At 42.7% G+C, this 22,716-nt stretch overlaps 2 protein-coding genes across 3 annotated transcripts in view; both read left to right on the top strand.

The window, feature by feature from the left end:
- The window catches only part of KIAA2026 (KIAA2026 ortholog), a 43,588-nt gene that overhangs the window by 15,605 nt on the left and 5,267 nt on the right, over positions 1–22,716 (top strand). For both annotated transcript variants that reach the window (XM_053371907.1, XM_053371908.1), the window contains 5 exons: positions 11,941–13,337; positions 15,491–15,567; positions 17,883–17,972; positions 21,438–21,553; positions 22,125–22,303. In XM_053371907.1, coding sequence (XP_053227882.1) covers positions 11,941–13,337; positions 15,491–15,567; positions 17,883–17,972; positions 21,438–21,553; positions 22,125–22,303 — 1,859 coding nt within the window. The remainder of the gene's footprint in view (positions 1–11,940; positions 13,338–15,490; positions 15,568–17,882; positions 17,973–21,437; positions 21,554–22,124; positions 22,304–22,716) is intronic.
- Positions 1–22,716, top strand: part of PLGRKT (plasminogen receptor with a C-terminal lysine) — a 231,538-nt gene that overhangs the window by 15,040 nt on the left and 193,782 nt on the right. The window lies entirely within an intron of this gene.

A 22,716-nucleotide genomic window follows, 5' to 3' on the forward strand; every position in this document is an offset into this window, starting at 1 on the left:
TAAAGTTCATCTTGTTTGTTTTGGCCCAGTTCTCTAATCTGTCAAGGTCGTTTTGAAGTGTGATCCTGTCCTCTGGGGTGTTAGCCACCCCTCCCAGTTTGGTGTCATCTGCAAATTTGATCAGGATGCCCTTGAGTCCATCATCCAAGTCGTTGATAAAGATGTTGAAAAAGACCGGGCCCAAGAAAGAACCCTGTGGCACCCCACTAGTCACTCTTCTCCAGGATGAAGAGGAACCATTGATGAGCACCCTTTGGGTTCGGTCAGTCAGCCAGTTACAAATCCACTGAGTGGTAGCATAGTCAAGTCCGCATTTTACCAGCTTCTTTACAAGAATATCATGGGGCACCTTGTCAAACGCCTTGCTGAAATCAAGGTAGGCTACATCCACTGCGTTCCCTTCATCTACCAGGCTTGTAATTCTGTCAAAAAACGAGATCAGGTTTGTCTGACATTATGGAGGCCAATGTGGCGTCCGAGGGGTCCGGCACACTTCTCTGCGCGGCTCTGGTCTTCCCCCAGGGACCTTTGACTCAGCAGAGCGTAAACACAGCGGAACAGAAGCAGGAAACGTCGTTCGTGTGAGGGCAATAATTCAGGCTGAACGCAGCAGTCTCCTTATCTTTAAAGTCTTTATTCCTTAGCAAAACACAATAGCTATAAATCCTGGCGACAGTTCGCTCATCGCTGCTCTCTCCACGGAGCAAACACGCACACTGAAAGAACACAGTAAAACCCTCCCTTCAGTGTTCTAAACCACGCCTCAAAATGTGAGACGTCATCACTCAGAACTCTTAACCCTGTAAGTTCTGAGCCTCTCTCCATACCCCCTCTCGAATCATATTTTGAGAGGACTTCTGAGTGTTCAACACCTTCCCCATTGCCTTCCGCCCCTTCCTGGCATCGTTGTTAGGCACCTGTTGAACCTCACAAACCTTAGGTTCGCACTGTGCGAAACCAACCCACGCATTTGTGACCTGAAACCTCTCAGGTGGAATTCCCTTTGTAGCCCGCGATGACCGCCTGGGCACAAACCGGGGTGCTCCTCCCGACCCACTGGGGCCAGCATGTGCGTCTTCCTCATCAGAAGACTCCCCCTCTGACTTGACACGTCTGTGAGCTTTCTCCATTATGCGCACAGGAGATGAGGGCTCACTCTTGGACACTCCTTTAACAACCTGTGGAGACGCCCTACTCTGTTCAGGGTCCTGGTCTCCACCAGCAGGTTCAGGCTCTGGCTCTCCTTCCTCCTCAGAGTCAGACAGACAATCTGAGTGAACGTCAGAGCGCACTTTGCGCCTTGCCCAACCATCCTGCTCAAAGAACTCAGCCTGTTTACTGACCAGAAGCTTGGTCTGATCACCTTCTGGGTATGCGAATCTCCACCCTTTTGTCGCAGGCTCATATCCACAGAAGATCATTTCCTGGTACCTTGGGCCACCCTCCTGCTGCAGAAACTTTGGTACAGGCACCATGGCTCTGCTACCAAAAGTGCGAAAGAAATGCACAAGCGGCTTCTGCCGATGAAGCAGGAAATACGGGGTGTCACCTACCACTGCATTGTAGCACCTGTTCATCGTGAAATTGGCTGTCTTTACCGCCTCCCCCCAAAAACTTTGAGGCAAACCAGAGTCATCCAGTAGAATCTCTGATGCTCGAACCAGAGCTTTACTCCTAAGCTCTGCCACGCCACTGTCCTGAGGAGAAGTCACCTTGTGACGTATCCCCCTCTGGCGAAAGAAACCCTTTAGAGCAGACCCAGTGACCTCTGAACCTCGGTCACATTTGAACCCCTGCACCTTGGTGGAGAACCTTAGTTCCACCTCAGCAACCCAATCTTTGATAAGTTGTGTTGCCTCCTCCTTAGTTTTCAGCGTGAATGCCCATGCGTTCTGCGTATAATCATCTGTCAGCACCATCAGCCACTTGGCCTTGCCCAGACTTGGCTGTGGCATACCAAAAAGGTCTGCATGCACAAGCTCAAAAGGCTTTGTGGTTACTCTCTCCACCCTGGGATGATTAAATCCCTTGTTTCTGGCTTTTCTGCAAGCTTTGCAATTCAAAGGTTGACCACATTCTTTTACCTTGCACCCTTTGGTGCACTCTGATAACATCTGAACGTCCTCACAGGACCCATGTGACATTCTCTTGTGCCACACGCAAGCACACGACACATGAGTGTGATTAGTGGCTTTCCCAGTATTCCCCTCACCCTCCAGAGGTGTTTCCAGAACAAAGAGGTTGTTCTGATCTTTCTCAACACTTATTAGCTTCTTCCCCCCTCTGGAAATTGTACAAACATTTTTTTCAAAACTCACTGAATATCCCTCCTGTAAAAGACAAGGTACAGATAACAGGCAGTGTTTTATCTCAGGGAGAACATAGACCTTCAGTTCAGCCTGCAAGAAAGAGACAAACATGTTAGCAACATGGGTCACATGTCCCTGTGAACCTGTAGCAAATTTAACTGTTTTCCCAGTTGAAACAGCCTTGCAGTTCCACATTTGTCCATCAGGTGGCGCTGTTACCAGATGGGCATTCGCAGCCGAGTCAACAACCCAACGTAGGACCCTCCCCCCTCCGGAGTTGTCCTTCTTTGTTGCCTTAGCAACCGACTTCCTGCTGCCCCCGGTCCTGGGGCCTTCGCTGCAGGTGTTCTCCAAAACAGCCATCGACGCAGTCAGCTGATAAGCGTTTCCTCCCTTCTCTGGAGCTCGTAGCGTAAGCGCTTTCCCACGCCTGCCTCCCCTGCAGGCCCAGTTGCCATGGAAACCCGGCTGGTTCCCATGGGAAGCAACCTTGGACACATCCTGCCCTGTCTCCCTTGCTCTCTGTGGGCAGCTGCGACGCAGATGGTCAGAAGAAGCACAAACAAAACATCGCCGAGTGGAAAACTTTGCAAACTTGCCTTTGGTCTTCTCCCAACCTTTCCAGCAGCACTCCTCCTTGAGGCTTTCCTGCTGTTGGGAAAATGGCCTTTGGCTTCTGCTGTGGTTTCTCTGCAAACCCCCTCCAGCTCCTGCCAAACAGCCTGGGCACTCTCAAGACCCTTGGAATGGCCTGCAGCCCCACTCTCAGGTGCATCTCTCTTCTTTTCTCTAGCACGCAGCTCACGTGTAGGGGCATTCCGGCAGCCCTCCAACACAGTCCCAGCCCCCTCTGGGCCTTCTGGGCGTCCCTCAGCCCCTCTTGGACTTCCAGCCCCCTCTGGGCTTCTTGGGCGTCCCTCAGCCCCTCCTGGGCTTGGTGCTTCCTCAGAGCAATTCTCAGCGCCCTCTGGCCTGGCTCCCACTGCTTTCTTCAGTGCCTGCCTTCTCTCGGCCCAGGGCTTGCTCCCGTCCACCTTATCAAAAGGGATTGACGACTTCTGGCTGTCTGCCATGTCTCCCCGGGGCCCAGCCTACTTACAGGTACAGTAGCACCTCCCGGTCCGGCAGATCCCAGCTCCTCCCGGCTGGCTCCAGCTACTCCTTAGCTGGCCTTTGGCTGCTCCTCAGCCTCTTTGCCTGCAGTCACCCTTCCCAGCGTCTCATCGGCTGGCCTCTGGCTGCAGTCTCTCACACGCACGAACGTTGCTTATCTTTATTGCTGATCACCCATAACCTATGGAGGCCAATGTGGCGTCCGAGGGGTCCGGCACACTTCTCTGCGCGGCTCTGGTCTTCCCCCAGGGACCTTTGACTCAGCAGAGCGTAAACACAGCAGAACAGAAGCAGGAAACGTCGTTCGTGTGAGGGCAATAATTCAGGCTGAACGCAGCAGTCTCCTTATCTTTAAAGTCTTTATTCCTTAGCAAAACACAATAGCTATAAATCCTGGCGACAGTTCGCTCATCGCTGCTCTCTCCACGGAGCAAACACGCACACTGAAAGAACACAGTAAAACCCTCCCTTCAGTGTTCTAAACCACGCCTCAAAATGTGAGACGTCATCACTCAGAACTCTTAACCCTGTAAGTTCTGAGCCTCTCTCCATAGACATGACTTATTTTTCAGAAATCCATGCTGACTATTGGTGATCACAGCATTCCTTTCTAGGTGCTCACAGACTGTTTGCTTAATGATCTGCTCCAGAATCTTCCCTGGTATTGATGTCAGACTGACTGGGCGATAATTATTTGGGTCCTCTCTTTTCCCCTTTTTGAAAATAGGGACAACATTTGCCCTCCTCCAGTCTGCCGGGACTTCGCCTGTTCTCCAGGAATTCTCAAAGATGACTGCCAGTGGTTCTGAGATCACATCTGCTAGTTCTTTTAATACTCTTGGATGCAGTTCATCTGGCCCTGGAGACTTGAATGCATCTAAACTAGCCAAGTATTCTTGTACTATCTCCTTAGTTATTCTGGGCTGTGTTTCCTCTGCTGAATCATTTGCTCCAAATTCTTCAGGTCGGGCATTGTTTTCTTTATCGGAGAAGACTGAGGCAAAGAAGGCATTGAGGAGTTCAGCCCTTTCTGTGTCCCCTGTTTGCATTTCACCATCTTCTCCTCTGAGTGACCCCACTGTTTTTTTGTTCTTCCTTTTGCTACGGACATACCCATAAAAGCCTTTTTTGTTGCTTTTAACCTCTCTAGCAAGCCTGAGTTCATTTTGTGCTTTAGCTTTACTGACTTTGTGTCTACATGTGCTGGCTATTTGTTTGAATTCCTCTTTGGTGGTTCCCCCCCTTTTCCATTTTTTGTACCCATCCTTTTTTAATCTTAACTCAGTTAAAAGTTCTTTAGATAGCCACCCTGGCTTCTTTAGGCACCTTCCATGTTTCCATCTCATTGGTATTGCCTGAAGTTGTGCTTTTACTATCTCCCTCTTAACAAACTCCCAGCCATCATGAACTCCCTTTCCTTTTAGTATTACTGTCCATGGGATCTCACCCAGCACTTCCCTAAGTTTTATGAAGTCAGCTTTCTTAAAGTCAAGAAATTGAGTCCTAGTATGCTTGGCTGCTCCTTTCCGCTGTATATTAAACTTCAGAAGAGCATGATCACTCGCGCCTAATGATCCTTCCACTTCTACCCCACTAACCAGGTCATCAACATTGGTTAGGACCAGATCTAAAATGGCTGTTCCTCTTGTTGCTTCTCCCACTTTCTTGACAATGAAGTTGTCTGCAAGGCCAGTGAGGAATCTGTTTGACCTTATGCTCTTGGCTGAGTTTGACATCCAACAAATATCCGGGTAATTGAAGTCCCCCATTACTACTATCTCCCTTCCTTTTGCATGCTTGGCCATCTGTTCCAGGAAGGCATCATCTATGTCCTCCGTTTGGCTTGGGGATCTATAGTAAACTCCCACAATGAGGTCTCTGTTATTCTTCTCTCCCTTAATTTTGACCCAAATGCTCTCACTTTGGCTTTGAGGTTCTAAATCTTTAGCATGTTGTGGGGGAACAAGTGACCATGTGTCAACTAACCATTTGAACTGCTAAAAGCCTTAATATTTTGTTTAAACATCCCATAAATATTGGTATTTGATATTGGTATGTGAAATTAAGATTCGAACTTGAGAAAAGTCTATATGTACAGTGGTACCTCGCAAGACGAAATTAATTCGTTCCGCGAGTTTTTTCTTCTTGCAAGTTTTTTGTCTTGCGAAGCACGGTTTCCCATAGGAATGCATTGAAAATCAATCAATGCGTTCCTATGGAAACCGCCTTCAGACCAGGTCCAGGGACAGTCTGTCCCCCGACCTCTTCTGAAGGCTGGGTGGGGGGGACAAGAGACTTCTCCGCTGTCCCGGGGCGATTTTAAAATGCTGGCGGGCGGCAGCGAAGCCTCCGCTGTCCCGAGGCGATTTTAAAATGCTGGCGGGCGGCAGCGAAGGATTCGCTGCCGTCTGCCAGCATTTTAAGATCGCCCGGGACAGCGGAGAAGTCTCCGCTGTCCCGGGGGCTTTTAAAATGCTGGGGGTCGGCAGCGAAGGTTTCGCTGCCGCCCGCCAGCATTTTAAGATCGCCCCGGGACAGCGGAGAAGTCTCCGCTGTCCCGGGAAGGCAGGCGGGGGGGAGCAAAGACTTTTGTCCCCCGCCGGCCTTCAGAAGAGGTCCAGGACCTCTTCTGAAGGCCGGCGGTGGGCAAAAGTCTTTGCTCCCGACCGCCAGCATTTTAAAAGAGGTCCCCGGAGATTTCCCTATGGCTTTCTTCTTGCGAAGCAAGCCCATAGGGAAATTCGTCTGGCGAAGCACCTTGAAAAACGGAAAACTATTTCTTCTTGCGAGTTTTCCGTCTTGCGAGGCATTCGTCTTGCGAGGTACCACTGTATCAGCTTTGTTCTACCTTGCATTTTAGTTTCTGTGTTATTAATAAGTCCCCTTATCTGTATTATACTGGTAAGAATTCAGGCACATCCGTCGCATGCCATGAGGCCTAAACTTTCTCTTCTTGCTGATGGGTGGGTATGTGTTTGGCAGTGATGTTCTTGCAGTATTTTAGAGGGTTACAAGATGGATTCAATTTTTGCTGTAAACGGCTTTTTTTTAAAGGGAGTGGTGTTTGGTATGCATTATGAGTCCTTTTCTATCTTGATAATAGTCTATATATTTGTAAGCTAATTTGGTTCTTTTAGTGACTTGTTGAAGGGAAATATTGTCACTGCATTCAGTTGGGTGCGTTGTCGGTGTAGCTCTGTTGTTTGAGGTCTAAAATACCTTAGTATTAGTCTTTCTGTTTCTTGCTACATGTTCAACTGTGGACAGTTCACATGATCATCCTTTGGCTGCTGGCACAGAAGGCTCTATGCGTGAAAGGATTCACTGGGGGCACACAGAAGTGGAACATCAACTTTCAAAAGACATTTGGAATTCACTCTTCAGGCATGAAAGAGCAAACCCTTGTATAGCAGTGTGTGAATGGGTCATGTGATGCCAAATTATGATGAAAAGTATGTATGTGACCTATTCTAAGTGAATTTGTTTAGCAACAGAGTATCAATCTTTTTAAAAAAATAAAAAGTATTTCAAAATTGCTTTTTGCCCTTCAACGCTGTGATTTATTTGGGCATGATTGGGCTTTTTTGTAGCATTTTCTAACATGGAAAGTTTTCCATGTTCTGATTTTACATGCTTCACTTGCACTTAGTAAGTATACATAGTTAACCATAGTTTAATGTTCTAGCATTATGGGAATGAGTCTGTTTGAATCTCAGGTTTGGGCTTCCTTTTCTTCCTGGCATAGAAGGAATGAGATTGGAAGCATTTAAACTGCAGTTTCATCATTTTAAAACTATTTGCTCTTGATACCTTTCACTAAAACATAGATTAAACCAGGCATAGGCAAACTTCAGCCCTCCAGATGTTTGGGACTACAATTCCCATCATTCCTAGCTAACAGGACCAGTGGTCAGGGATGATGGGAATTGTAGTTTCAAACATCTGGAGGGCCAAAGTTTGCCTATGCCTGGATTAAATGAACCACAGTTTGTCATTAGCCACATTTAGATCTTGTGCATGTGGATTCTTCATGTGAGTGAATAAGCCAGGAAGTTTTCAGTAAGAATAGTTTCAAGTTTTGTACAAACTGGGAAACTGTGGTTACCAGCCTTGGAGCAGGCAATGATCTTAAGCCTACTTCATAGCATGGCTTCATGTCCTGACTTAGTTTCCCTGTTTGACCCTAGCAGAGTATCGTTAATTAAAGAGTTCTAGTTTGTTTCCTGCCCCTGCAAAAGAGGAAGACGAGAGGCTGCATTTGTGCCCACAAGGCTTGCTCATATCTTGGCTTATAATGATAATCAGAACTAGGCCATTGTCTGACATAAAAACAAGCTCCAGTTTGTTATACCTGGAAGCATCCACTTACCATTGACCTCAGTGGAACTGACTTCTGAGTAGGCATGTATAGAATTGTGCTGTTAATTTGGTTCAAACACTCTGTTTAAACAAATTCAAAGTTGTATTTCCTTGAAATACCTGTAACCCTTTGAAAAAATGACAATAGCATGTGATCCGCTTATTTAAATCTTAACGAATAGAGAAGCCAGTGAGAATTTTACATATTAATTCCAGCACATCAAAAGAGCTTTGAAAGAGATATATGTATGCTTCCTAGAGATAGTCACTTGAAGAAATACAAATAATGCCAGTCGGTCATATTAAGAAACTGATTGGACATTAGCTTGGAATCGGATCTATTAAAGCTTTTTTTATTTGTTTGCTTTTAACATGTTTCACAGCTGTGAAAGCAGCTTTATTTTCCTATAACATACTCAACCAGCTATTTAGATAGTACCCCGAAGGAGGAAATGTTTATATTCCATTTACTGAAAATAGTAAATGTTTATAGTATAATATCTGGTTACAAATGAAATTAAAAACAAATCTGAAATATATAAGTGAATACTGTTATTGGGAAAGCGAATGAACATTAAAGTTCTATAATCATAAAAAAGTACCGTATTTTTCGCTCTATAAGACGCACCAGACCACAAGACACACCCAGTTTTTGGAGGAGGAAAACAAGAAAAAAATATTCTGAATCCCAGATGCCAGAACAGCAAGAGGGATCGCTGCACAGTGAAAGCAGCGATCCCTCTTGCTGTTCTGGCTTCTGGGATAGCTGTGCAGCCTGCATTCGCTCCAGGAGGAAAAATGTGAGTCTTATAGAGCAAAAAATACGGTATTTTGAGTTTAAGATGTGACCAAGTCAGAGTTAAAGCACTATTACTTTCTATTATTTGTAGTTGGAGACTCTTAAGAATGCTGTATTCAGCCTAGCTTATTGATCTGGATATTTTTCTAAACGAGAGCAAAGTAAGATACTGAAATCCAAGTCGTCATGAAATTCTGTCTTTAATCAAGATACAATTGTACATCATAAAATGAAATAAAAAAACTTTTTTTAAAAAAACCAAGCTGAAATTGGCAAAGTGTAACTCTGGTTGCAAAGCACAGCTTTCCTCTTCTTTTCCTCATTGCAGCCTGCTGAAAAGCTGCTCCTGATAGTCAAGGGCCCCTTTGGAATGGCATGCAGTGTGACACCAGTGGCTGTAGCAGGAAGAGAGAAGTGGGGAGAGAACAGCTTGGATTAGCAGAAGTGCTTTCCTGTTGCGCAAAGCATCATTAGCTACAAGCATATCTTTCTAGTTTATGGCATGGTGTGTGTGGGAAGGAACTGTCATGCACACTCTTACTTGGAAGCAAGTCGTATCAACTTGAGTGGGAGTTGCACCTGAGCACGCGAGGCAATTAACAATGCTGTGTGTTCTAACAATTAATTAATATTTCTTTATTGAACAACAAGAATTGACTTGCCGTATAAGCACTTTTCTCTCTTTGTCTCTACCCGTAGGCTAATGGCCCCATGGCTCCTGCCTATAGATATTGTAGAATATGATTTAGGATCATAGACAGCTGCTTTATACCAGACCAGACTTATTGTCGGTCTAGCCCAGTATTATCCACCCCAAGCGGCAGCAGCTCTCCAGGGTCTCAGCCAGAGGCCTTTCCCTCACTCTTACCCCAATACAGTGGTGCCTCGCAAGACGAAATTAATTCGTTCTGCGATTTTTTCGTCTTGCGAAGCACGGTGTCGGGAAAGTTTTGGAAAAGCTTCAAAAATCACCAAAGTCTTTAAAAACCTCAAAAAAGGCTACCACACCGCGTTCTATGAGTTGCTCCTCGAAGTCAAGTCGCAACTGTATTAACGGTGTAAAGAAAAAGGAAACAAACTTGCAAGACGTTTCCGTCTTGCAAAGGAAGCCCATGGGGAAAATCGTCTTGCGAAGCAGCTCAAAAAACAAAAAACCCTTTCGTCTAGCAAGTTTTTTGTCTTGCGAGGCATTCGTCTTGCGAGGTACCACTGTACTTTCACCTAGAGGTGCCAGGGATTGAACCGAAGACCTTTTGTTTGCAAAGGACATGCTCTTATCACTGATCTATAATGACCCCTTCGCTAACCCCCCCCCCAATTTCATGCTGGTAATTGTCCAAATTATAGACAGCTGAACATGAATGACTGTTATAAAGGCTTGATTCCAGCACACATGATAATTGGACAAGTGCTAGAGCCCAGAAAGGCCCACTCTTGCCAGGCTACTGCCAGTCTCTGCCCTGGGCTGCTGCTTAATGATGCTAATAAGTGGCTGCTGTTGCGAGCAGACTGCCCAGGGTGGCATAAACATGGGGACAGTGGCCTGAAGGTGATGCTCAGCAGTGCTCTGGGCCTTTGAGCCTGAACTCACCTGTACCATCATGTGAATTATGTTGGCTCCACCCCATTGTGTGCATGTTGTGGCCAGTGGCGGAATTGAAATGGCGGCTCTGGCAAGTCCAGGTTTCAGACCTGGCAGTCCATTCAGCACCACTGTGGCAGCCAGGCACAGCACTTCACTTCCTGTGGAAGTAGACTGCCAATCAGAATTTAGCAAGTGTGCTATGCACAAGTTATAGCCCCCATTTCCTTTCCTTCTCCTAGGCTGATGAGGCAGAATTAAATGCAGTATAGATTTGAAGAGAAATAGCCATTTTCTATAACATCATGCTCTATAAACTTTTTGGCATAATTCTCTCAAATGGCAAACTGTGATGGTGAGCACTCCCAAACTTGTAACTATGGCAGGGACACTGAGGAATAATCTGCCTGATCAGAGAAGCTCTGATGTTAGTAGAAGTACAAAAAAGCTCTTTAAAACAACAACCAGGGGCACAGTGGTTGGCATCCATCTGTCTCAGGAAACAATGGAGGAGTGTGCCTTTGGGGGTGAAGTCAACTCTACAGCTGTAGAGACCAATACAGGAGAGACATGTTTTGTTGCAACTGGGGCAGATGAAGATGTCTGGCTGTGCTGCTGTAGACGCAGCATGGTATTTCTTCTCTGTGTGCTCCTTCCAGCCGTCATTCCTCATCTGGTCACTGCTATGGATGCACAACCTGATTGCCTGTCTCCAGACACTGCAGTCATCTGCAAGGGATTCACACACAGTGGAGTTGATTTGCCAGCCTTCATGTCATGTTTGCAGACATCTTTGTAATGCAGAGTTGGTCTGCCAACAGGCCTAGTGCCTGAAGGCAGCTCCCCATAGAGTACATCTTTGGGAATCCTGCTATCTTCTATTCTGTGGACATGACCAAGCCAGTGTAGATGTCACTTGAGACAGCAATTCAAGCGTGCAGGGATTGTGGGCTTGGGAGAGCACATATTTGTTTGAGACTCTACTTTGCCATGTGATGTCCAAAATCTTCCTGATGCAGTGCATGTAGAAGGCTTTGAGGCATCGTTCCTGGTGGTTGTAAGTTGCCCATGACTCCCTTCCACAAAACAGCGTGCTTAACATGCAAGTCTGGTAGACCTTCATCTTGGTATTGGATGTTAGCATCACATTCTCCCATACCCTTTGGAGAGGTGAGCCATAGACACATCCAAATATCCCAACAAGAATTGAGCATACTTAGTAGCCATGGAGTGCTGTGTCAATTGTAAAACAGAAAATACAGAAAGAGGTGAGCCTGAATAGTGTTCTTGGAGGGAAAGACTGACTGAAACCCTGAGCATCAGCACTACTGTTAGGAGGAGGAATACACCACAACATTTTGTTGTAGGTTCCACTTCTTCTTTCTTATTGGTTAATGGTGTGCATGTGGAAGAACTGAAAGGGGAAAAGTCTTCTGCTGCATTTCCATTTTCTGTAGAACTAGGTATGACATGTAGAACTTACATAACAAATATATGAAATGGAGACTAGAATATCAAAACAGTTGAATCTGATCAGGATTTTAAACATGTTAGTTGATGAATAGCTGACCAGTAGCAACAGGGCCACATAAGTGCCAGTTTCTACCATTTCAGTAGTATCTGGATTTATATATTTCAGCTCTGTGGTGTTACCCAAAGTCAGTAAAAATCTTTTATTTCTGCAAGTATGCTTTCTTTATTGCTTTTAGATAGACATTTTATTTTTATTTTTTTCTTGCTGCCTTTAATACTAAACCTGACTTGTTTTGCTTTCTTAGGCTTCGAGAGCAAGAGAGAAAAGAGGCAGAAGAAGCTAGCCAAAAAGAAATTGAAGAATGGGAGAAGTCTCTTCTGTCTCAAGCATCCCCTACTCGGATGGAAAACATGTGGGAAATCCCAGCTATTGGTCATTTCCTTTGTTTAGCACAGCATATTTTAAATTTGCCTGAAATAGTCTTTTATGAGCTAGAACGCTGCCTTCTGATGCCTCAGTGTAGCGCTTTTTTGTCTAAAATAATGACTTCTTTGCTAAGTCCTCCTCATCGGAGATCTACCTTGCATCGAAGGCCAACTCTTCCTTACAGGACTTGGGAAGCAGCACTTAAGCAGAAAGTACAGCAGTGGTATACAGCTGTGGGGCAAACGGACAATCCTGACAGTTGCGCAGAGAAACTTGGTCTTTGTCCTCAGTTTTTTAAAGTCCTTGGGGAAATTAATCCTTTGGAGGAAAAACCATTTCATGAGCTCCTGTTTTGTCAAAAAGTATGGCTGCTGAAAGGCCTCTGTGACTTTGTGTACGAGACCCAGAAAGATGTGCAAGATGCAGTACTTGGGCAGCCTATCCACGAGTGCAGGGAGGTGATACTGGGCTATGACTACTTAGAGCATGCCTATGTTCACTTCCCACAGTTCTGTGGTGCAGATGTACGGATTTACAAGCAGAAACCTTTTCATGCCCCTGAGTTTCCAGCTCCTCCCATTAAGGTGAGAAGAGTACCGCGGATTAAACTGGAGAAAGTGAAATGTGAATATGTCTCCAAAAGCAACGGCGAAGTTAGACTTAGCGCTAAAGAAGAGCTGTCTTTCACAAGGGCAGAATCTGGAAACAATATCGGCTTAGCAAAGATGCACTTGGACTGTTTGGATGTGGCCCCAGAAAATGACACAAATTCCCACAGTGAAGAGAAAATTCAAAGGGACTGTGACTTTACAATAGATTGCTACAAAGAAAATCGAGATAAAGCCGTTGTTCCAGGAGATGTTGTTAACTTTGGGGGGCCCCTCAGCCCAGGAGAAATCAGGGTTGTGGAAAATGGGGAGAAATGTGGTGAATCTTCCATAGTGAAAACCGAGACTACCCCGTTAAAGGAGAACACTCTTAAAACTTGCCAGATGCATGTGAATGGGAATCACAGCGACAATCCAGACATGAATTGCCACAAAGTTGCAAAAGAAGCTACATCAGAGAATTCTGTAGAAAACAAAACACTACAGTTTACTAAAGTGCGAGCAAAGAAGAAGAAAAAGAAGAAAAAGAAATTGAAAGATATTTTGAATGAAAGCCTTCAGAGAAAGCGTGAGATTCACCTCCACTCATTGAAATCGTATAAACCTGAGATCCAGAATAAGTTGCTCATGATGAAAAAGAAAGCCAAACATAAGAAGCACAAATCGGGTAAGGTGATTTGAGGAAATACCCTTATTTCGGTCTTTTGCATGCAGAGCTGCGGGAAATTTTTAAGTGTCTTTGTACTTAAAACATTTGATTTGGGCTTGTTTAAAAAAACGATTCTGATACTTAGGAATTTACATTGCTTTTTCCAGCCCTGTTTTAGTAGCCTGTGGTAAAAAATACCTGACTGCTCACAGAAGATGGAATGAAAATTCCAGATTACAAAAGAAATATTACAGGTGCTTCAACTGGCAGTCAGTCATTGGGGAGTTCTTTAGCATGAAGCTCCATAGGTATCAATATAGTTTTCCTCATAGGGCAAATACTAGCGCAGTTTACATTGGTAAATTGAATTGGGTTGGGGAGTGAGAAGGAGTTATGTGTCTTTCATTGATCCAGTTTGCCACCCCACCCTGTGGCTTTGAATTGAAAAAAATGGGGGACTATGGGAGCCACAATCCAGTTACAAAGTAACCTTTATTAAGACCAAACGAAATGTCACAAAATTGTGGAAAGTTTTCAGGTTCTGTTATTCAGGCAAGATCCACAATGTGTGTGGGTGTGGGAGGAGCAGGAAAAGTCACCACTCATTATCCACCCTAGTTGGGATTCAAGAAGAAAGAGCAATTAATTTGGGTGTGGACAGTGGGAGAAGGAGCAATGAATAAGGTTTTAAAAAGAGCCTTTTAGTGTGTGAGAGAGGGAAGGGGAGAGGAGAAGGGACAGAGCAGCAGAAATAATTTGCAACAATTTTCATATGCGGACATTGTAATAAAAGGTTGTTTAAAAATATAAATAATGTTTAGAAAGTGTGTTCTCCCCACCCCCACAAACACCAGAACATCAGGATCATCCACCCAGTGCAATTGGCAGTAGGTTGAAAACAGAAATACTATACTGTTTTTTTCATACAATGCATAATCACAATTAAGGTATGCATTACCATATAATGGGGTGATGGTTGCTAACTTACATGGCTTTGAAAAATAATTAGACAAATGAGTAGATGTTAGATGTATCTTACGTTGATTAGCCATGATGCTAAATCGTTCCCAAATATTAAGAGACAATATATCTCTGAAAAATCAAGTGCTATGGATAAAAACAGGTGATGGTTGTTGCCCTTACACCCTGGAAGGTTTTCCTGGAAGCATTTGACTAGTCACTGCTATTTACAAAGTTCTTCTTTCAATAATTCTTCTATTTTTCTATGATCCCTGAGGAGTTGAAGTTAGTATCCCTTCTCTCTGGAGTTGTCCCAAGAGAGAGACAATTCTGTACACCTATCTTTTGTCAGGTGGAACAATAAATAGGTAACAATGGGAGTGATATTGCCTATCATAGGGATTATCGAACGTCTCTTACAATAGATGCATGCTTGTTAGTATCATTAACATGAAGCCCAAACTCTATGTTGCTACCCTGTTGTACACAACTCCAGAGGGGAAATCTTTCATGAATATAAAGTATTTTGTTAAATAGGTGAGATAGGGGGTGTATCCTCTGTTTTCAGTGGTCCCTATACAGCTGTATGGCTGGTTGACTTCCTTCAATACTTATTTGCTCTATGCAAAGCACATTGATGACTCAAAGTAAGCGATTGGCTTTAGGGCTAAGAAGGATTTCTGCTCTTATCAGTTGTGCAAATGCGGAGGACTGTGGATGTTTGTCTTTTTGAAAGCTTTAGGCGTTGACTCTTGGCAAGTGAGCTGACAAGCTTTTTGCAGGTAGAGAGCAGTATAGGTTGTTAAGGTGCAAATGTAATGTACGTATATGATTTTTGGAAATTTTGTTTTTTAAGCGTGTTTTCAGAGTCGACAGACTCAACGGTCAGGCCTATGTATATATAGTTCTCTTGGGAATATGTATAGAGAGCCTATTGTAAGAGGCAGGTATAGTTTTCATATGGGAGGAGGAGTCACAATATGGAATTTGAGCAGAAGGATTACTAAAAAGTATTAAAATAACTTCTTGTATGTCTAATTTTATGCAAATGTTACTACTCAAATGCACCTTCCTGAAGAGAGACTTATCACAGTTTGTTGGTTGTTACACAGTCTTTGTTACCATTTAATTTTCAAGACTTTATGTAATTTGAATATATGGATATATGGATCTTGATATCGACAAATTCAATCTTTTTCTCTCCCTTTAAGGAAAGAAATCAATATCTAAAAAAGCAGTTACAAAGAAGAGGAAATCTGTTACGAAGGCTGCTGTTCCAGAATTTCAGGTAAGTGGTTCTTGTTTTTTTAATTATTTTTGCACTGTTTTAATTCTTGTACTTCATGTAGTAGAAGGCAGAAAGCCAAGAAAAAGCATTTTGTTTTTCTCTACTGGGACAGATGAACTGAATTAAGCTGACTTAATACATATTCAGTTATGTATATTTTAGTTGATATTGATAGTAAAACATACAGGATTTGTACTAGAATTACAACAGCTAGAATCCAAAAGGGCTGTGTGCAGTTTCATGCAAAATAACGGGCTTTTATGGGGTGTCTTCCCACCAGATCTATTCATCCCATGAAAAGTCAGGGTTGCCTGACCTTCTGAAAACTAGGCAATGCAACATGTAGTGCTGCTTTTTGGATTCAGGGGGAGTGGGGAATGTGTTGTTTATGGATCATAGATGAATAGACAAATAACTTAGAAGGGAATAAATTCACTTGTGATGAACAAGCACTAATATCTAAAGTAAAAATATATTTTCCCAATTGTTTTTTGGAAATGCTAATTGATACTGACAGTCACTATAAATGCTAGGATTTTTAAAAAGAAAATTATGCCAGTGTTTTCAGTTTTAACAACTCCTGGAACCAATAGATTGGACAATTCCCTCTTGTGTGTGGCGCTGTTTTAGCTACATAGGATCCACACTGGGAGAATGAGTTCCCTATTGTTCTTTGGGAAATTCCTCTCCTATGTTGACAAAATTACTAGATTATGAGTCCCATCAGTGGAGCCCTGCACAAGAGCTTCCACTTGTGCAGCAGGGCTTTCCCACTCTGCTTCCACAGCAGGTCCCCCATACTCCCCAGAACTGGCTCTGTGCAGGTTGGGAGCACTCCCGGAACAGTTTGCAGAGGAAGAGAGGGGATTATTCTGTCTGGCAAATATACATGCTTGCCTTTATGGAATGATCACCGTAGTGTGATATATGTATCCTATTAGGTTTAGTCAAAAAGGGTGGGAGGGGACAGAAAAAGTTGTCAACTTTTTTTTGGTAACCTGGCTCCTAGGTCTTTAATGGGGTTGCCAACATTTACTGGTTACTGCTGTTTTCCTGCCTGTAACAACCAGTTCACTGGGTAACATTAGCTATGTTGATTCCCATGCCCTAAATTCACCCTGGTTTATTTCTGCAGGTTGCATGGTTGTTAAAGGTGCAGGAACAGGCCTAACTAAGATTCTTCTGGCCAAATGGCAATCCTAGTCTTCAAAAGTTGCAATTGTAAAATATAAATTCAGCAAATAAAGCATGCACAGTTGCTCCTGACCTGAATCTATCCCTTGCTTTTTCTCCCTGAATGTTACAAACTATTAAAGGCTAAAGCCTGACCTTTGAGTACTTTCATCTCTACCTTTCATCTCCTTTCCCACCGCAAGTACTTTTCTGTCCCTCACACAGCCACATTCTGTAATTTTCCAACAGACCCTCCATCCCGGTCATTCACTCTCAACTCCACATTGCATTCCATTCTCACAGCATGTTTATACTGAGCATATGTGCAGGACACCCTTATTAAATTCAGTTTATTAACATTGGCTATCAAAATGCCTTTTAAATAAAAACTGCAAGTCATGGGTAATGGGACATGCTGGATGTTCCCCTTGACCTAACACAACAAACCATTTCCCAAAAGACTCAATACAGATGGGGAAATATTTCTCCCAAAACCACAAGAAAGATGAACTAGCCAAAGTCTCTCGTTAAAACTCATTCTTCCCAAATTTGGCATGGACCATCCTCAAACCTATGTCCCCTACACTTGTAAGTTTCAAATCAACCCATTGACTATTTTCTGACTTTGGATGCCATAGAACCAACTGTTGCTCATTATAATAGTGGAATGTGATTTGGTAGAACACCTTTAACATAGGGTGGCCTTAAAATACATATAAATTTTATTTGCATGCCACTTTTTCATAGTTCAAACCATGCTTGAGGTGGCTTATAACATGAAAAAAATACATAATTCAACACATAACAAAAGTAGCCATAAACAATAAATAAAATATCAAAAAATATACAGCCAGATTGAACAAATTCCATATAAATCATAATAAAGATAAAAAAATAATATCAATAACAGCAACAGCTCCCGTAAGCAATACCCCAGCCCAAGAAAATCTTTAGCAGCCTCAGCTGTTGTAGCTAGAGTCAGTCAAGGCTCCCTCCCAGGCCAGGTGGAAAAAGACCTGCAAGGCAGGGAGCAGGTCAGACTCATTGACTTCTGAATAAATATGTATCAAATTTTACTGAACGTATTATATATTTTAAAACTCCCTGCTTGATTATGTTATCTTTCCCCCCTCTTATTTCAGCTTATTTGCACTAATCTTGATGAACTCAGGGAATTAATTAGAAAAATTGAGAATGAACTCAAAGATGTGGAGAATGTTAAAAAGAAATCGGTATGTCTACTTTTTTCTTTTTTTAAAATGCAACATGTTTGGATGGATTATCACTTATAGGTATTTTTGATTTTGCCTTCTCCAGGTGAATCATGGAAAACTTTTTAAAAGTTTCCACTGTGGCCTCTTACCAGCTATTAGGAAGAACAATAGTGTTTGAGCAATACTCTAGGGCTTTTTTAGTCAAATAAAAGTTGGCTTGTGGCTAACTATGAAGACCAGTGGTTCCTGAATAGCCAAGTATTTCAGACCCCCTGTTTGTCAAAAGCCAAGCCATGAACTCCCTACTTTTGGAAAAAATTAATATCTCTATGGTAGCTTTTGTTGTGTGAATGGTACTATGGACACCCCCCACACCCCCGTCGGTCATTGAGAACCGCTGCTGTAGACAAAGGGCTGTATGCAATAAAGTTGCCCATTCATGCAAGGACTTCTGCTTGCACAACGGAACTTTCCCTCCTTCTCAGAGCTCCAGGTAGAAGTTCTTGCACAAACAGGACAACTTCATTGGATATAACCAATAAGGTGTTCCTCTTCTTTACTCTCACTGCTGTTTTGTGAAGTGCTGCCCTTTATCTAATCAGTTGAATTTAGGTTGTTACCTTGCTGGACATATCACGTTCATATGGTGCCTAGCACACTGTTCCAGTTTTGTTTCCCACCCTGAATCTAAGAGAAAACCATGTGTGAGCCTATATGTCATCTCATATTGTATTAGAGTGAAAGTAAACTTCGTCATGCTCCATGGCTCTAGGGATATGTGGATATAACTTGTATTCTGCTCAGTGAATACTGAGATAACCAACTGGGATATCAGCCAACTGAATTACAAGAATTTTGAAAGAATTGTTAGAATGATAAGACGTCGAAAGGTTGATTCTAAAGGTATGCAACTATTCACGGTTGTAAATGGCTTTTAGAATTGCCAATCATGCAGTCAGGCTCCTGCAACTTTTTCAGTAGTTACAGGTTCAGAGAAATGTTCCTGCTGCTATTTAACAGTAAAGTGCAAGAGATCTGTTGAATGGGGCAAAGGTGTGTATTTGAGGCAAAACTGCTGCCCCAACCTGCTTGTTTGATAGATATTAACTTGCTCCTGTGTACTGCATATGTATATTTGTATATGTGTCATGGAGTTGCATGGGTTGGAACTTGAAGAATAAACAATTTAACTGGACAGTGGAACTTACTGAAGAGTAGTTGATACATCTTTCTGTACTTTTGTTTTCTGGTAGAATGTAGATTAACAGGTTAATCATATGCATGTTTACTCAAAAATATGACTTGGTTGAGTTTTATGGTACTTGCTTCCAAGTAAGTGTGCTTAGAATAGCATTTCAGGTGTAAAGTCCCGCAGTCTTTTTCCTAAGCACTTGAGAATCCATATGTACAACTTCTGCCTGCTTTGTGTTTACAATATGATAGAAATTGCAGGCAAGCTCACTCTAGTTAAATATTAATCTACAATAGTTCTATATTGTATTTGTTTTCCATCCCTAATCTTTCATCCAAGCTGCAGTCTATGTTTTTCTTACCTTGCATTGCTGACATCTCAGTTCACAATACTTTTTCTCTAAACACTGCTTTAAAACACACACATACACGCGCACACACATCTTTCAATTCAATTAAGTCACCATTAGGTTTTTGCAGGAACAAGTTGATATTCAGAACTTAAAAGCAGGACAGTCTAATTTGGGCTCAAATCCTGTATCTGTTGAACCAAATGGATTTAAGATTGTGCTGTTAAACACACATGAGTACTTAAACCTAAATTTAGGGTCCTGTCATGTGTCATTGCCACACCCAGGTCTGTGTTGATTTGTTTTTATTAATAAATTTGCTTCAAAATATTTGCCCTCCCTTCGGAGGCTTCATACGCAGTATTAAATTCCATATTCCGTCTGCTTTTTAAATCTATTATCGTTAGGGCTGGGCGATATCATCCTATGCCCTTTTAAAATGTGGGGGTTTGGGGGGGAGGGGTTGGGTTGTTTTTATTTTGATTATATATTTTGTGGTTTTATATTTTGATTTTGTTCTGTCAACCGCCCTGAGACCTCCGAGTATAGAGTGGTATATAAATTCTAATGATGATGATGATGATGTCAGCTTTTCAGCATCGCAATGTATCACCAGTGATACATAACAATGTTGAAAAGTGGAGGGGGGAACAAGTTGCATCAGCCCCGCAAGGCGCCAGGGTGAAACTGCCTCAACTCCCTTGGCAGGAGTTGCTGCGGTTTCACCCTGGCTGTTCGCGGGGCCACTGCAGCTTGTTCCTCCCTCCGAGCACCAGGTGCTGGCAGCGGAGGGAGTCAGGTAGAGGCAAACTGCACCCCCAGTATACTGCCAATTGAAGGCACCATCACACTCTGGCCCTCAAACCGGTCCTGGGCAATGAATGTATCAATACATCACCCAGGCCTAAGTTCCATATTTTTATGTTCACCTTCAGATTTTCTGGACCATTCTCTTAGATTTCACTGCATACTCCAAAAGGAATTCAAAGGGCTCCCTGTAACTGCTGATTGGCAGTTAAAGAGACCTCTTTTGAACTTTTGACAAGTGTCAATGGCCTGCCATGGCTAGGCAAAGAATTGAGAATCTGGTAAGAAAGAGGGATGGAGAACAGCAGAGGTAGGTCACAGATATGTTGAGCATATAATTCATTTAAATTTCAGCATATCTGCTTGGTTCAAATTTGTAAGGGAGCCTGCTTGGCCCAGTGGGTCAGTTCACTACTGAGCGACAAGATGGCTAACAAGTAGGTCAGTTGACGTTTCAGTTCAACATCTGAAATTAGTCTTGAGCTGTAATCAAACTGCAATCTGCTGTAATCCGAAGTACTTTCAGAATAATGGCGGAGTCCTGTGCATGGCAACCCAGACGTATACTCCATTCATCTTCTTTTGTATAGAATTGCAGCCTAAATCATCAGATCTGTAGGTAACTTTGCCCTAGGAATGAGCGGCTGTTTAAAGTTTCAGGAAAAATGGGCATTTCTTAGTTGATTTCTTCGCAATCTAAATAAAGATGTTTTCACCTTAGCTTTCTATTCATGACATTTTGAAATAGGTATTTTTGCTTAAAAGGACATATCTGCTAGCTCCTGCAGTTTTACACTTGCAAATATGTTTTTGGGAGTAGTCCAGTGCCACTCAATGGAAAGGTTATTTTTGGGGGCATAAAATTTCACAGTAATTTACCTATGAGTTACTTTTCTCCTGTTGTGGTTTTCAGTGGGAGCTGTTTTTAATTTAGGTATTTATTTGTATATCCTCTCAATGCTGGTCACATCATAAAACAGATTAAAAGAATAAGATAGAAACCTCTGGTCTTACCATTGTGAAAATAAATTGGAGGAAAGTCTGTTGATATATTGTTGTACTATGAAAAGATTGTACTGTGTATCTTTATCACATCCAAACACACTACAATAATGTCCTATATTTATGTATACAGGGAAGATGGTATCACCGAAAGCAAGCTGTAAAAGAACTACACTGTACTCTGCTGCGACTGCTCAATGAATTGCTGCCATGGGAACCAAAACTAATGAAGGCTTTTCAAAGAAACAGGTAATTAGCTGTTTTAAATAATGTGAAATGTAAGGACTCTGCACCAGTTATCTTGTTTTGCGATTGCTCTCGTGGTACAGACAAGAAGCCTGACATTTTAAGGTACTTCCCAGCTTAGACAGTGATGGGTCTAGGTAATTATGTCACCAGATCTGTATCTCTAGCCAGAATTATCCAGTTTGTTTCCCCCCCAATGATTTTGTTATTGCAAATTCATTAAAGAAAAAAGAAAAAGAGAGACTGAGAGAAAACAAAGAAGGGAAGAAGCACAAGAATAAAACCCCAACAGCTCACATGAATGATACATTTAAACATCAATAAACATCTTAATTTACACATATAGATCAATGTGCCGTCCAAATAATTATCCAAGCAAAGTATGCTCAAATGTAGCAGTGACATTAGGGTCGTCAGACCATTATGTAACAAATGGTGGATATTTATCTTTCCAGGCTTGAAATAACTCTCTTAGTGACCATTTAGGCTGTGTAAGATCCTTTATTGTCCTGCCATCACCATACAGCAGGAATATCATGTCAAAGTCGTTCTTTCTTGTGATGTTTTGTTGAAGGTCTCGGTTAAAAAAGGATTATGATGACTTCAAAAAGCAGCCAGATCATGATAAATTTACAAGAGAACAGTGGACTAATGAGGATGGTGAAGTAAATACTGGCATGGAGGTTTCCACTAAAGCAACGAGTGAGTCCCCCGAGCACAACGAACTTCTGAAAAGGGATTATACAGATACAGGTAAGTCCTTTGCTAGTCATTGTGAGTGCCTAGGCACATACAGCAGTCCTTGCATATGGTTCTTATTTTAGTCAGCTAGAGAGTTTGAGTGGTGCAACACAGGGCACCAGCCCAGTTCCCACCATAAAATTTGTGGGGTGCTTATTTATTAGGGGGCAAAACTCAGTAATTTATCTAGCTTTAGGGTCACGTGAGGATTTGAGTAGGATTGAGCACAGCTATGCTCACTCATTCCTGTGAACAGTTGCTGCTGCCTCCTTTCCCCTGAAACCCAACAACTTATATTTGGGGAAGAAGAAAACAGAGAAGATATTCCCAGTAGAAGAAGCCATGGCCCTGGGAACACCTGCTGTCTTCCCTTTTCCTTCCTCCAAAGGTGTGTTATTTGGTTTGGGGAAAAGGGAAATTAGCAG

The sequence above is a fragment of the Podarcis raffonei genome, chromosome 17 (genome assembly GCF_027172205.1).
Source record: "Podarcis raffonei isolate rPodRaf1 chromosome 17, rPodRaf1.pri, whole genome shotgun sequence".
Classification (NCBI taxonomy): domain Eukaryota; kingdom Metazoa; phylum Chordata; class Lepidosauria; order Squamata; family Lacertidae; genus Podarcis; species Podarcis raffonei.